The sequence below is a fragment of the Ascidia mentula genome, chromosome 2, assembly GCF_947561715.1.
Source record: "Ascidia mentula chromosome 2, kaAscMent1.1, whole genome shotgun sequence".
NCBI classification, from domain to species: domain Eukaryota; kingdom Metazoa; phylum Chordata; class Ascidiacea; order Phlebobranchia; family Ascidiidae; genus Ascidia; species Ascidia mentula.
In genome coordinates, this window is record NC_138567.1 from 3,404,823 (window position 1) to 3,417,318 (window position 12,496).

The following is a 12,496-nucleotide window of genomic DNA, read 5'->3' on the forward strand; positions in this document are numbered from 1 at the left end:
ATGTTGCCACAACGAAAGTATAGAAAAAATCTCTGAAATAAATAAATACTTTTCTGCAAAAATAAAGCACCAAGAAACAGAATACAGTTCATATAAACAAAAATTTAAATGAAACAACAAATAAATAAAAAGTTTCGTTCCTTATCAGGTAAAGTTTTTCAAAAGACCGGATCGACCCTGTAGTCAAGAGGTGTAATTGATAAATAAATGCAGAGCAAGAAAAAAAGGACCAATGTCGACTTTGGGTTTCCTTCTATCATGTTCTGGAGCCTACAACTAAAAGAATAACCCATCAGATATATCAGCATATAAGAGTGTTATCATATGAAACAAGTTCCAATATTCTAAATCCCTGCTTTGCAATTAGTCTTGATATTTGGCCTACTTGCAATACCAAACTGTAAAGCTACACCAACCGCGTCATTCAAACTGATGATGGCATAAGTTTTTGCCGTTGCCGAAACGTCTTCTTTTAAACATGACAGTGTTAATAACAATATGGGCCAGTCTCTTTATACTCAAACTGTAAAGCACCTGTAACTTTCAGATCCAGTAAACCAAAAATGAAACAATTTATTTGTATGCTTGTGGGGCCCAATTATTCCTCCTACTTTGCTATTTACAAAAATTATTTAGTGCAATTTAAGTTGTTTTATTTCTGTTCAAACTTTGTGTTTGTTTAGCTTCAGTAAAAAGTCTCACCAAGTTGAGTAAACGTTGCACGCTACGTCCTGGGCACGTTTGTACGAAAGAACTTTCTACAATAATAAAATTCATAAATTTATGCTTAAACATAAGTCAAACAGAAATTTAAATCATAGAAATAATATGAATTACCAATAAAAGTAAAAAATAACAACAAGTTTTTGGGAAGTCCCCACCTTAAACCAACCAGATTTGAATTGGGAGAACATGAGGGTGGACAGAAAATCAACCGAAATTTCATCAACCGATGGTTCTTCAAGTAACGATGGATCATCAGAATCAACACTTTTTGCAAGAGAAGTCTAAGAGATTTGCATAATTAGGTAAAAGTTCAAATCAAATACATGGCGTTTTTCATGTTCATAAGTCTTGCCTCTGTTATTATGGGGATACTTTGCTCTCGTTGTGATGTCACAGTAGATTTTTGCACTTGTATGGTTCGGTTTAGTTGTGAGGTGTGATGCATAAAAACCTTTAACAGTTAAAAGTAATATTAAAAATAGTTCCACAAACTTGATTCAATGAAGTAGCACAGCTAAAAACAAGTAAATTATTTTTTATCCAATATGGTTATTTGATAATTAATTGGTATTTCATTAACCCATGGTTTTAATTACAAATTGACTTTGTTAATTAGAAACCAGACCATTGGACACTAAACTTCGAAAAACAGCTCCCCGTTTGTTGATTTTATTAACCTGATATCTTACCAAACTGTGTGGTGACATAAAACATGATATGTACCAAACAAAATTAAAAAAACAAAAAAAAATTATAAGAATTACCTTGAATGCTTTTACATAGGGCGCAGTATGTCTGAGACTTGAAGCGTTTCTTGACATTGAAGCAAGGTGTGATATCAGACTTTTAACAACCATCAAAGTTTCAACAGGTGATTGTGCGATCGGTGTATCTTGTTTGCTAGTATCAACCGGCAAGTCAAGTTCCATTCCAAAGCATTTGTTTTTCAAAATGGCGTCGATCTTGTTTAGTTTCTACCACAGCAAGTACGGTGAGCAGTTTTACAGCTACTAATTAGACAAATACAACCTAACTAATTTAATGGCTGTTATTATATGTTCATTTCTCATTTACAAGTAGCTTTAATGATCCATTGTATAATTAAAAGTGTAAAATAGGTCACAACACATCTTTTCACACTAAGCAACCAATTATCATGAGCTAAATAACAGCTAATGAAGAAATGCAAATATTGCAACACACTCTGTACAATGCTACAATAGAACCTATGGGTTTAATATTCATTTAGAATAGTTGCATACGAAATCTTCTAACACATGAACAAGGATGACAACCTACTTCATCAATAACTTCCATCACCAAACTGCAACATTTATTCATCACAAATATCTTGGCATCCAGGGACAAATAGTCGCTTTCCAGACACACCGCCATCTTCCGATAAAGGTCACCTATGTTCTAAACAAGCTTGCAACTCAGGAAATATGGAAGGATCAACAATGAACAAAATGTAAGAGAAAAACTGATGATAATATTTCAAAGCCATGTTGTTGATTCCGACCAACACTTCGGAAACTTGATATTGGGTGAGACACAAAACTGTCAGAGAAAGTTTATTGTAAAGTTTAAGGTTACTCACTTCATGGATTTGATCGTCCACAATGGAAAAAACTTTCTGATTTCCAGCATCAAAAAGCGGGAAGGTTTCCAAACTCAGGGATTCTGCAAAAATAAATAAAGAATAAATCACACAAGTACAACTTGATTAAACATCATTAGCGCAAAACCAGCAATGTAAGCAATTTGATATTCAACTGAAATGTTTTTGCTTACCAACCAGTTTGGAACATTGATAGGTTTCCTGTAAAATAAAAGTAAATATTATTAAGAATCCACTAACTGTTCCTGAGGCATCAGTTTAAAAAAATCTGTAACACTTGTTACTTAATCTGGTGTTTTGAAGGATAGTTTAAAATCTTACATGTTTTTTTAAAAAAGGTATAAAATTTGAACTATAACTGAACTGAAAAATGAGACAGCTATCATAAAATCTTACCTGATTTTTAGAGCATGCTTGAGTCAAACTGTCTACGAACAAATAAAATTATTTACAAGTAATCGGCTGTTGATTGCTTTCTTATAAAACTCAACTTACCACAAGTGGAATTGCAAAAGTTTTCCCTGTACCTAAAAACAACAAGGGAAAAAATGCAAATGCCTGGTATAAAATTTGAATGAATCACATAAGAAAATGTTATTATTACAACCATATGGCGTGTGGACAACTGGACATAGAGGCAGTAGCAAACGTTACTTTCAAAGACCGTGTTTCTACCAATGACATACCACCCACCAAGTGTGCAATTTATTTGTGCAAAGTTTTGAAATAACATCAGTGAGATGAAGGCCTTCCTCAACTTTCTTGTCAAGCAATGATTGGACCTGGATGTACTTTTTCCGCAGAACTTCAAGCTGGAAAAATAAAAACCTGATGTTTTAGAAATGAAAAGTTGAGACTACATGTCCACCTTACAAAAGGTCCAAATATTTTTTTACCAAAAAATACGTTGTGTTGTGCAATGGCAACATGAATTATTGAAATAAACTTTATCTTTATACATAAAACAATCCCATCCAACCAAGTTAAATTTACCAACCTGGGTTGTGAAATATTTTTTCTGACTCCTCTCCAGGTCCAAGTATTCGTTCAAGGATTCTGTTTCCTCCTCTTTCCACTTCAGTTTCTCTGAATCAAATTAAGACTCACAGGTTGAATACAATTTTACTCAATACTGGTTTTATATCTTCGGTTAATGTCAGTCTCATGGTGAGATGCTAAATATATGTGGCAAATGTCCGAAAAAAAATCAAAAAGTTCGAAATGTTTACTGCCATTTGGACATTTGTCAGAAATTTTTTATTGAAATAAAAAAAAACAGGTCTCACCCATTAATTCAGTGCAGTGTTCTTGAACTTGAAGCAAAGTTTCAATTTCCTCTTTCTCAATAAATGTATCAACTGTTTGACAAGATTCCTCTGCACGAACAATCTGTGAAAAAATTATTGGTTACAAAATCTCAACAATGGCAAAAACCTTGATAAATAAAAGAGTTGCTTTTTGGTCATTAGGGTAAATGTAATTGTAAGGCACCTTTTAATTATAGACATCATTATATGAAAATGAAATATAAGATATAACTACAAATGATTATTATTGCCTTTTCAGTTTGAGTGAAATTGTCCTCTTTCCTCACAAAGAAATGTCGCGGTTCAGCGATTGGCGTACCAAGTGTTGAACTATTCATTGATCCGTTAATTAACGACCGATTGGCCAAGTAGCTGTGGAACACCTGCATTCACCACATGCGTTGATTAGATATTAAAATATACAGAACAGCTTGATAATCTAAAAGTCTTGGACAAAACCACTGGACTTATTGTAGTTATATTTGCAAACAGGCCTCTTAAGTCAGGGGTTTTTAAACAGTGTGAAATGGATTCAGGTGTGACGACAATAGACCAGTTTTGCAAAATTCCTGTAACGTTGCTTAAAGTTGCAGGTATGAGAACATATTATAGACAAGTGTTTGTATTTTACCACCTCACTTATACTGTGGTGCTATTTTGGAAACAGTTGACGTAAAAGTAAATAGCATGTAGTATTGTTACAATAAGGTGGATTTGACACCAAATTTTGATATGCCACAAACCAATATTGATGACTAAAGTGTGCCGTGAGCCCCAATAGTTTAAAATCCACTGTTTTAAGTAATTCGAGTTGCATTAAAAGTTAAAACCTCGTCAATCGGAGAACTTGGTGAACGTAATTCTCGTCCAGCTCCGTAAAATGATGATCCAAGACTATTCTACAATATAATATCACTCACAAAACTTAAGTTATTACATTTTTTTCCCCTTTTAAGGGACTTAGATGGCATAAAGGCTTATATAGTTAGAAGGTTTAATATGAAAATAAACCAAAACATGCAGCTAATTGAATGTTTGAAAAAGGTAATCGAAACTTACAACAGTTTAATTTGGTGGTGGTGTGTTTCAATATGTTCAAAGCATTATATTGCACATAAAAAGCAACAAAATTTAAGGTCACAAAAAGGTAATTAGCCTTTTACCAAGCGAGTTTCTAGTTTATAAATAACAAACATTTAAACAATTCTACCTCATCTGCAGCCGCCAGTTCAGATTTCAAGTCGTGTAGCATGTTTCCTGCCTTGGGTGATTTTATTGGTGCTACGTCCTCCGGGAATTTAAAAAAGTTTTGATACCTGATTGCAAAAAACAGTTTAAAGCACACTTGTAATGTTTTTCAATCATATGATTTTGTGTAAAAAACAACGGAAGTTAGTTTTTTGTTTTGTTGGAAACAATAACTGGGACTTACGAAGAAACTTCCAATTGGCCTTCTCTTAACTCATTCATCAACTTCTCTTTTTCTTCTTGTAGATTCTAAAGAAACAAACACTGTGAGTATAAGCCTGAATTGAGCAGATAAAGTGTTGCATTGTGAACAATAAATACAGATTAAGGATCAATCACCGCAGAACTTCCACAAAATCACACAACTACACTTTCTGGTCTTCATGAAAAAAATTAGTTTTTTTCAACGGCGCCAAAAACAGAAAAGTGCAGTTAAGGTCACAAGACTGATACAGCTAATTATGTAAAAGTGCATCGTGTCTGGTACCCTTACGTCATTTGCAAAACAAACAGTGTTAGCCAAATTTATGTGGTGTTAAGTTGCGTTTGGTTGGTATACACGATGCAAGTCATTTTTGAATGAATTAAACACTTACCTTATGCAGAACAATGTATTCATCAAGTTGCAGTTTCATGCCCTTAATTACTTCTTCTTTCTATCAACGCAGACACCATGTATAAATTATCTTACAATTATATAACAAACAAAGTACAGTTACCTGCTCGACATCAAATGACTTCAACTCAAACTCAGAAGTCAAACGTAAAAATTTTTCCTGAGGAAAATAAAGTTACAATGTATATTTAGCTTAAACTAATTCACACAAGTACAGGTGTGTTTTATTGGCTTCCAATTGCAAAAAAACAAAATCATGAAAGCCTTGGCAATTTGTGTTTAAAAAAATGCGAAATTTTGTTACCATTTTCAAACTAGAACAATTTTTTCACCCAACCTTTAATTCAGTCGCTTCATCGCGTTTGATTTGATTCACTTCGTTTAAGCATCTAACCTCGTTGCCCAGAGTATCAACCTACTCAAAAACATTTCACACAAATAGTTTTTTTAAATCTGTTGTAATCCAGAAAACGAACAGTGTTTAAGTTACAGAAGTTATCATTTTTCATAACTTTTTTATATTTTAGCAACAGCTTTCTATATCATTTTTTCAAACGTTGAAATATCGAAACACAATTTTTCTCTTTCTGTGGTCACCTGGTCTCTTAGACTACCGACAACTTCAAGGGCTTCTTCTTCATTGTTCTTCCTCCTAATAATCTCTTCTTCCAACATCTCTCTCTTCTCCTCTCCTCTCATCAACTCCTTCTGCATCATCTCCAACTCCTGGTGGAGGTGCCCTCTTTCCCGATCAACTTCATGGTAACTAGAGATTGCAAGTCCAACATTTGCTGATGCTACTAGTAGTGGTTATGTTAAAGTAAATTAATAAATGCTCAAAGTTTCTGTGAGGTTTTTTGAATAACAAGAAACCCAAAATAGGACAAAAACATAATATAGATCAACACTGCATCTAATGAAAGAACATGTAAAATGTCTATATGACCTCATGACCCATTAACAGAGCCCCCAAAACATTTGTATTTTCAATAATACCAAGAGACAACTTAATTTGACTCAAAAGTTAAATGCTTCAAATGTTAATGGAATCATTTGACAAAGAGAAATTTCAAAGCCGAGACAATTTATCTGCACCTTTTAATTTCCTTTTCCAAGTCTTGGATTTTGTTTCTCTGTTTTTCAGCTTCATCCTCGTAAGTTTCAAGACTCCGTAACAGTTGACTATTTTTTGTTCTTAGGTCGGTGTTTCGAAGTCGATACGATTTGTTTTTCTGCATCAAGTCATTTATATCTCTGTGTAAAAAAAAAATTGCAAAATACGTTTGATACGTTTGTATGTTGTGCAAAAAAACAAAGTTATGCAATGATTTTTAAACACAAGAAAAAAAGTGGCATGGACACTGATAAAACCATTAAGGTTATGAAGTGAGAGTTAAAGCCATGTTAACAAACAAGGATGAATTTACTTACGCTTCATGAAAAGAGAATTCACTTCCGTTACTCGAGCATGCAGCATCCGACAAATCACATACATCATCTGCACAAAACAACATACACATGTAACGTAAATGCAACGCCCAGTATGTGTCAAATGGAAACCGTTTGGATAAAATTATTTCATTTCACTTTATCCTCAACATGTTTAAGCAAGTAGTAAGAGTGTTCAGTGCAGAAAGATAGGTTATTGATTTTTACAAGGTATATACCTGGAAAATTGGCCACATCTTCCCATTCACCACTGTTATTTCTTGATCTAAAAAACAAACCTGATGAAACAGAATTAGGTTCTAGAATTAGTCACAGTGCTGCAAATTTTTTGTTGTAAGCCCATCTGAATGCTTACTTTAAAAGCATTTACTTTTTAACGTAGTCATAAAAATTCATGAAAAAGCTGCCCTTTTATCTGTTGCAGTGATACAAAAAAAAAACAGATTATTGTCCCTGGATTTTATTAGAGATAAGATAATATGCAAGTTCACAAATTCAAGCTGAATTCATTTTCATGAAAGTTTGAAAACATTGCTGTAACTTATTGCATGACCACCCACCCATTTGCTTTTAAGAACTGTTGATATTTTTTGTGAAGTTCCTGTGGGGAAGGAACAAGATCAACAAATGTTTCCAATTCTGTGAAAAGGCAGCAAAATATAAGCATCTTTTGACATACAGACATCAAGCATTGGTAAATTTGAAAAGTCAAGACACCAGTTAAAAATGCCTAGTTGTAAATCAGATTGGAAAGTTTTTAATTTGTGGGAAAGATTTGTTTTTGGCGACCATATATTGCACAGACTAGTTTCTTTTTGTATGGTAATGTATTAACTTACTTTTTTGTGTTTATAGCAAAAATTTTCAGAAAATTTGCGACATTTATTCTAATACGGGTACCAGATTGGAAAGTTTGTTTTCTGCGCGGAGGATTTTGTTTCGGCGATCGTTAATTGCGCGGACAATCGCAACGTTTTTTTGTATGTTATTGCATTAGCTAATTAATGTTGCGCAGATTATCGGCAAATGTTTGCAAAAGTGCGCAGAGGATATATCCCCACAACATTTTTTCCAGTCTGGTACGGGTACAAGCAAAGTATAATACCATTGTCTGAATTATGATCTGCATCACCACATCCAAACACATCCATGAAATATTGTTGGGCTTCTGTACAAGAACACTTCTGACGTGGGCTTTTACATACACCAGTTATATCACAGATGTTACAATCTTTGTGCTATTGGTAAAGAGGTGATTACTCTTAATTACCTAAACATTTTATTTCTGACCAGAAAAAAACAATTGCATTCCACCTTCCACACAAATGCTATTAAACAAATGGTGTTTGATGTAAAACTATTTCACATGTTCTTAAGTTGCTGGGTACAGTTCTTCTATGATAGCCTTACAATTAAAATTTCTGACTTTGGCTTAACTTCAAACTTTCCCGGAAAACAAACTAGTCATAAACATCATATTTCGCACAAAACAAAATAAGGATATGACGTCATCATGTTAAGAAAGGTTAGATGAATTTCGCAAAATAAACACAAGCCGACCCAAATATGCAGGAAATTTATGAAAGCAAAATATATATGTTTGAACAAACAACAATAATTTCGGCAATTCAAACAGATTATGCAATGCTCATATGGTGATAGTTCGTGCCAAAAATGTAAGCAAAACCTCCCATAACATACAGTGTAGTGCTGGCATGAAAACCAATATTTAAAAATACAAATTTGAAAAAGACCACTAAATCGTATCGAAAAACACTGAATAAAACAAAAATAAATAAGCGAAGTGTGTATTTGAAACCCAAATTAATCATGGAACGCCTTGATGGTGCGTTTTTATAAACCAGTGAAGCTTGGTGTGCTTCATCTATTCCGATTCCATTGTGAATGTTGCGTCGCAAGCACAGTACACTACTGGAATCGAAAGCCCCTGAACCCCGACAGAGATTGTGTATAAGTAGAGGAGTGGAACAGGAGCCATAACATCTCCGAAACCTGTAGAAAATTTTGTTGTAAATCTGTTCAGCAAAACAAGCATACCTGCATAGGGAAATTATTTGTGTTCGAATACAGAGTCTGGCACGAAAGATGTAGTGTTAATTGATTAACTAAGCAACAACGTGTCGAAGTCTTGAGTTTTAAGAGACCTGATCGACTTTGTGTAAGTCAAACGGATTCTAATATTCACAGGAAGTAGGCATAAAGCGACTATTTTCTTTTCACGTAAATATTCATTAAACAAAAAAAAACACTTCGCTCATAGCTGAATTTTACCTGATGCAAATCCGAAGATCCAAGCCAGGCCAAATATCACGCTTAAGATGAGGATCGACTTTATCGTTTCATCCACTTCCCGGACGAACCTTACTTTATCCTCGTCCACAACTCCCTGTTCGGGAGTTCCGTAAAGTCGAGTCCACTTCGCTTTGCCCAACGCTGCCATGGTAACCAACCAGCACAACACTATTGGCACGACTATCGCAACCGCAAACGCGGAAGTGCCGGGAGCACATCGACAGGTATTATACTGAGCTAACGTATCGTTGGCTGTGTGGCAGGGAATGTACAGTGGGTTTAGAGGTAGGTAAGCGTTGTCCGAAGTTCCGGCTCCGACAGCAATTGCGGCGATGAGGAACGAAGTCATCCAACCGACGACCATGAACATAATGTTGCGATGTTTTTGGCTGCCGACCATGTAGGCCTGCGGGTTGTTGATGGAGGCACAAACCCGTATTGCATCCAACATTAGGAACATCGCTGAAACATTGAAAAATCTTTCTTTGTAAACGACACTAATAAAGCAATATTATAGCGTAACTAAACCAGATCATTTAAGAACATATTTGGCCAATCTGGCAAAATACGGAAATATATGCACGTAAGCACGGGTAGATCTGGAACTACTCTCAAGTAGCTCTCTGTCATTGAGTAAATAAGTTCAATTTATCATATTGATTTGCTCAGGTTTTCGACATTGATTTCCAAGTACAAATAAAATTCAAAGGTTGTGTAGGCGCCTGATAGCCAACAGACCACCTCCAATCTCCTACCTGTGCTAAGCAGGAAAACGTGGAAGATGAAAGCTTCAAATACGCACGATCCGCTGCTTCGAGCCCCTATGTCCTGCGTTATGTTTGTGACGTGGACAAATATGAGGGCAATGGACAAGTTGATCTGGATTACAGACCGGTCGTCCGTCTTGTATATGAGTAGTAGGGAAAGAGTCACCACGATGCCGAATATAGATATGGATTCCAAGACGTAGGATAAGATCTGTAGGAAATGATATATCACCTCAGGTTGTAGGTAGGAAACTCGAAGCTTTAAACCTAAATCCATTCTCAAACGATAATTAAGCTTTTGGGCTACTTACTTAAAAAATATATATATATAAAATAGTGTTGCCAATACTAAACACATTATAAGCGGATAACCTTTATTCATCACATGACCAACTATTTAACATAGACTAAACTTTTGCAGAGAAGTAAGATTACAAACCGCGAGTATTCAACGAAAGTGTTTATGTTTACCTTGACACCAGATGGAATTGAAGCGGTTTGAATTGAAACGAGTGTAGTGAGCACTGTCGGGTGGTTACACTGACATACCACAGCACCGGAAGCACCGAACCTCGTGGAACACCCCACAGTGGAGAACTGATAGGTCACGGGATCAACATAAGCGCAAACCCGGTTTAAACCAATTACTTTCAGCTTAATCTGAGGCGGAAGTTTTAAATTTTCGGTCGTTACGTAAACCTTCAACCTCTTGCACGTCATCCTGCTTATTGTTACGTTGTTGGTGACGTAGGTTACCGATCCCTGGAGAGCGCGAGTGTTGGCGGTGGTATACGCGGCCAAACCGGCGTAGGTGGCCGTCGCAGGCGTTACCATGGCAACGTGCGACGCCGCAGTCTTCTTTTGCGGTGAGATGTTCTTTGTAACGTTTTTGTCAACCACGAGCTCGAAGGCGAAAACCCTCGCAGAGGCGCTGCTGTTCGCAAGGCTGTAGTTCAATGCTGGCGCTGCGAAACTACCGTTGCCCGTTGAATTCTGCTGCGTCATGATTAGTTGGGCGTTTTTCGCGGTCAACGTCATTGTGTTGGAGGTCCAGTTCAAGTTTGGAAGTTCGGTTTGGATGCGGATGAGTTGGCGGTTCAGGCGAGTGACGTTCCCCGTTGAAATTAAGGTGAGTTGGGTTGATATGTTTGACTGCTGTCCACGTGCTTCTACAAAACAAACGGAATGACGTTGACCGAAAGGTGTCATAAAGTGAAAATATGTGTGCCCGCTAATCTACCAACTAACCCAGTGCCACAATCAACAGTGAGATCTTATAAGATTGAAACAGTGTGTACACCTGTCTGCATCTCTCAATGAATATTATGGCTCTTGTGCACACTTATAATTTGTTGTAATTTCTTAAAAAATGTCCAATCAGTATGATTAACACTTATTATGAGAGTATGTTGCAACACAAATTGTTACGACATAAAAATAGTGAAGCAAAACAACGTTACTAAACTTCTCTTGAACAAGACTTTACCATTATAAGCGGCTGTAGCGTGAAGTGTTACCTGCCTGTAATTACGTCACACCACCTCGAACAGAAAGCCATCAATCAATTGACGTTGTCGGAGCGAAACTCTATGTACGCGTTTATGGGCTAACAAGCTTACTGTTACTGTAATATCACGCACGCATGGTGGTAGTTCTTAACTTGCATGCTGATTTCTTCAATGTATTTACTTCCGTATCAATGGTTATATATACGACCAGTGAGACAACACAAATCATAAGATAACGCCAAGAAACGGTTTGCTGGAAAAATTATTCTTTCTTTTGCTATGTCTGGGATTGCCATAAGCTGGTGGGAAACCCAAAAATGCTTGCTCGAACGATAGTTGAATAAATTACCCAATACCAGTTACAAATCTTACGTTCTGGTACTTACCGCAAGAGTGCAGAAGTACAACAAGCACAATTGTAACGAGATTGATCATCTTTTTGCCGTGCTTGTACTTGTATACAAACGCCAACTTCTAATGCTGCAAACACAAACATATGCTGTTGATCACTATTATTTGGTTAAACCAAATGATCGACAACGATTCAAATGTTTTTATTCTACATCGACTTGATTTCTCCTTGGTTTGTTTACGGATTTGCAACTAGTTTGGTACCCAGCGGTTAATGGCGACTGCATAGTCACCAAAAAGTGAAAGTTTTGTATGGCTATTTAAGCTGACTAACATGTTGAAAGTTGCACTAATAAGACCTATTGACTCGGAACAATGGCCCTTTCTGCACCTCACTATAACAAACATTATTGGCTCTATTGCTTATATAACTTTATTGCCGTTTTCTAGTTGGTCTGTTTTCTGGTTAATCTCTCACAAAAGGAAACCACGACACTTTTCTTTGAGCTTTGATTTAACCGGCTGATCTGCTAGCGCAGTCATTTCGTTTAAGAGTGTAGTCATAAGACCACCACTTCCTTGTATTGTGG

At 36.1% G+C, this 12,496-nt stretch overlaps 2 protein-coding genes across 2 annotated transcripts; both read right to left on the reverse strand.

The window, feature by feature from the left end:
• Nucleotides 1-8: 8 nt before the first annotated feature.
• LOC145888409 (uncharacterized) lies at nucleotides 9-8,248 on the reverse strand. The gene is made up of 26 exons (XM_082979147.1): nucleotides 8,073-8,248; nucleotides 7,528-7,606; nucleotides 7,198-7,232; nucleotides 6,950-7,031; nucleotides 6,614-6,772; nucleotides 6,116-6,284; nucleotides 5,856-5,933; nucleotides 5,622-5,678; nucleotides 5,499-5,558; nucleotides 5,087-5,151; nucleotides 4,865-4,970; nucleotides 4,485-4,553; nucleotides 3,906-4,037; nucleotides 3,634-3,736; nucleotides 3,345-3,433; nucleotides 3,041-3,159; nucleotides 2,843-2,874; nucleotides 2,744-2,775; nucleotides 2,521-2,548; nucleotides 2,327-2,409; nucleotides 2,026-2,145; nucleotides 1,491-1,700; nucleotides 1,079-1,177; nucleotides 882-1,007; nucleotides 703-758; nucleotides 9-276 (listed from the first exon to the last, which is right to left on the reverse strand). The coding sequence occupies exons 1-26, from the start codon at nucleotides 8,116-8,118 to the stop codon at nucleotides 159-161; spliced, it is 2,352 nt and encodes a 783-aa protein (XP_082835273.1). The 5' UTR covers nucleotides 8,119-8,248; the 3' UTR covers nucleotides 9-158.
• Nucleotides 8,249-8,470: 222 nt separating this feature from the next.
• LOC145888414 (adhesion G-protein coupled receptor G6-like) lies at nucleotides 8,471-12,037 on the reverse strand. The gene is made up of 5 exons (XM_082979153.1): nucleotides 11,942-12,037; nucleotides 10,519-11,216; nucleotides 10,036-10,258; nucleotides 9,260-9,742; nucleotides 8,471-8,980 (listed from the first exon to the last, which is right to left on the reverse strand). The coding sequence occupies exons 1-5, from the start codon at nucleotides 11,988-11,990 to the stop codon at nucleotides 8,853-8,855; spliced, it is 1,581 nt and encodes a 526-aa protein (XP_082835279.1). The 5' UTR covers nucleotides 11,991-12,037; the 3' UTR covers nucleotides 8,471-8,852.
• Between the last annotated feature and the right edge of the window lie 459 nt (nucleotides 12,038-12,496).

What these genes read in the sequence shown, in the direction of transcription:
- LOC145888409 (XM_082979147.1), bottom strand. Translation starts at nt 8,118, where the DNA reads ATGGATGTGTTTGGATGTGGTGATGCAGATCATAATTCAGACAATG. An exon ending in TGGTGAATGGGAAGATGTGG is followed by an intron (nt 7,032 to 7,197) that starts CCAATTTTCCAG and finishes GTTACATGTGTA; the next exon opens with TGTTGTTTTGTGCAGATGAT. An exon ending in ACACTGCACTGAATTAATGG is followed by an intron (nt 3,434 to 3,633) that starts GTGAGACCTGTT and finishes AATTTGATTCAG; the next exon opens with AGAAACTGAAGTGGAAAGAG.
- LOC145888414 (XM_082979153.1), bottom strand. Translation starts at nt 11,990, where the DNA reads ATGATCAATCTCGTTACAATTGTGCTTGTTGTACTTCTGCACTCTTGC. An exon ending in TGTACTTCTGCACTCTTGCG is followed by an intron (nt 11,217 to 11,941) that starts GTAAGTACCAGA and finishes TTTGTTTTGTAG; the next exon opens with AAGCACGTGGACAGCAGTCA. An exon ending in CAATTCCATCTGGTGTCAAG is followed by an intron (nt 10,259 to 10,518) that starts GTAAACATAAAC and finishes CATTTCCTACAG; the next exon opens with ATCTTATCCTACGTCTTGGA.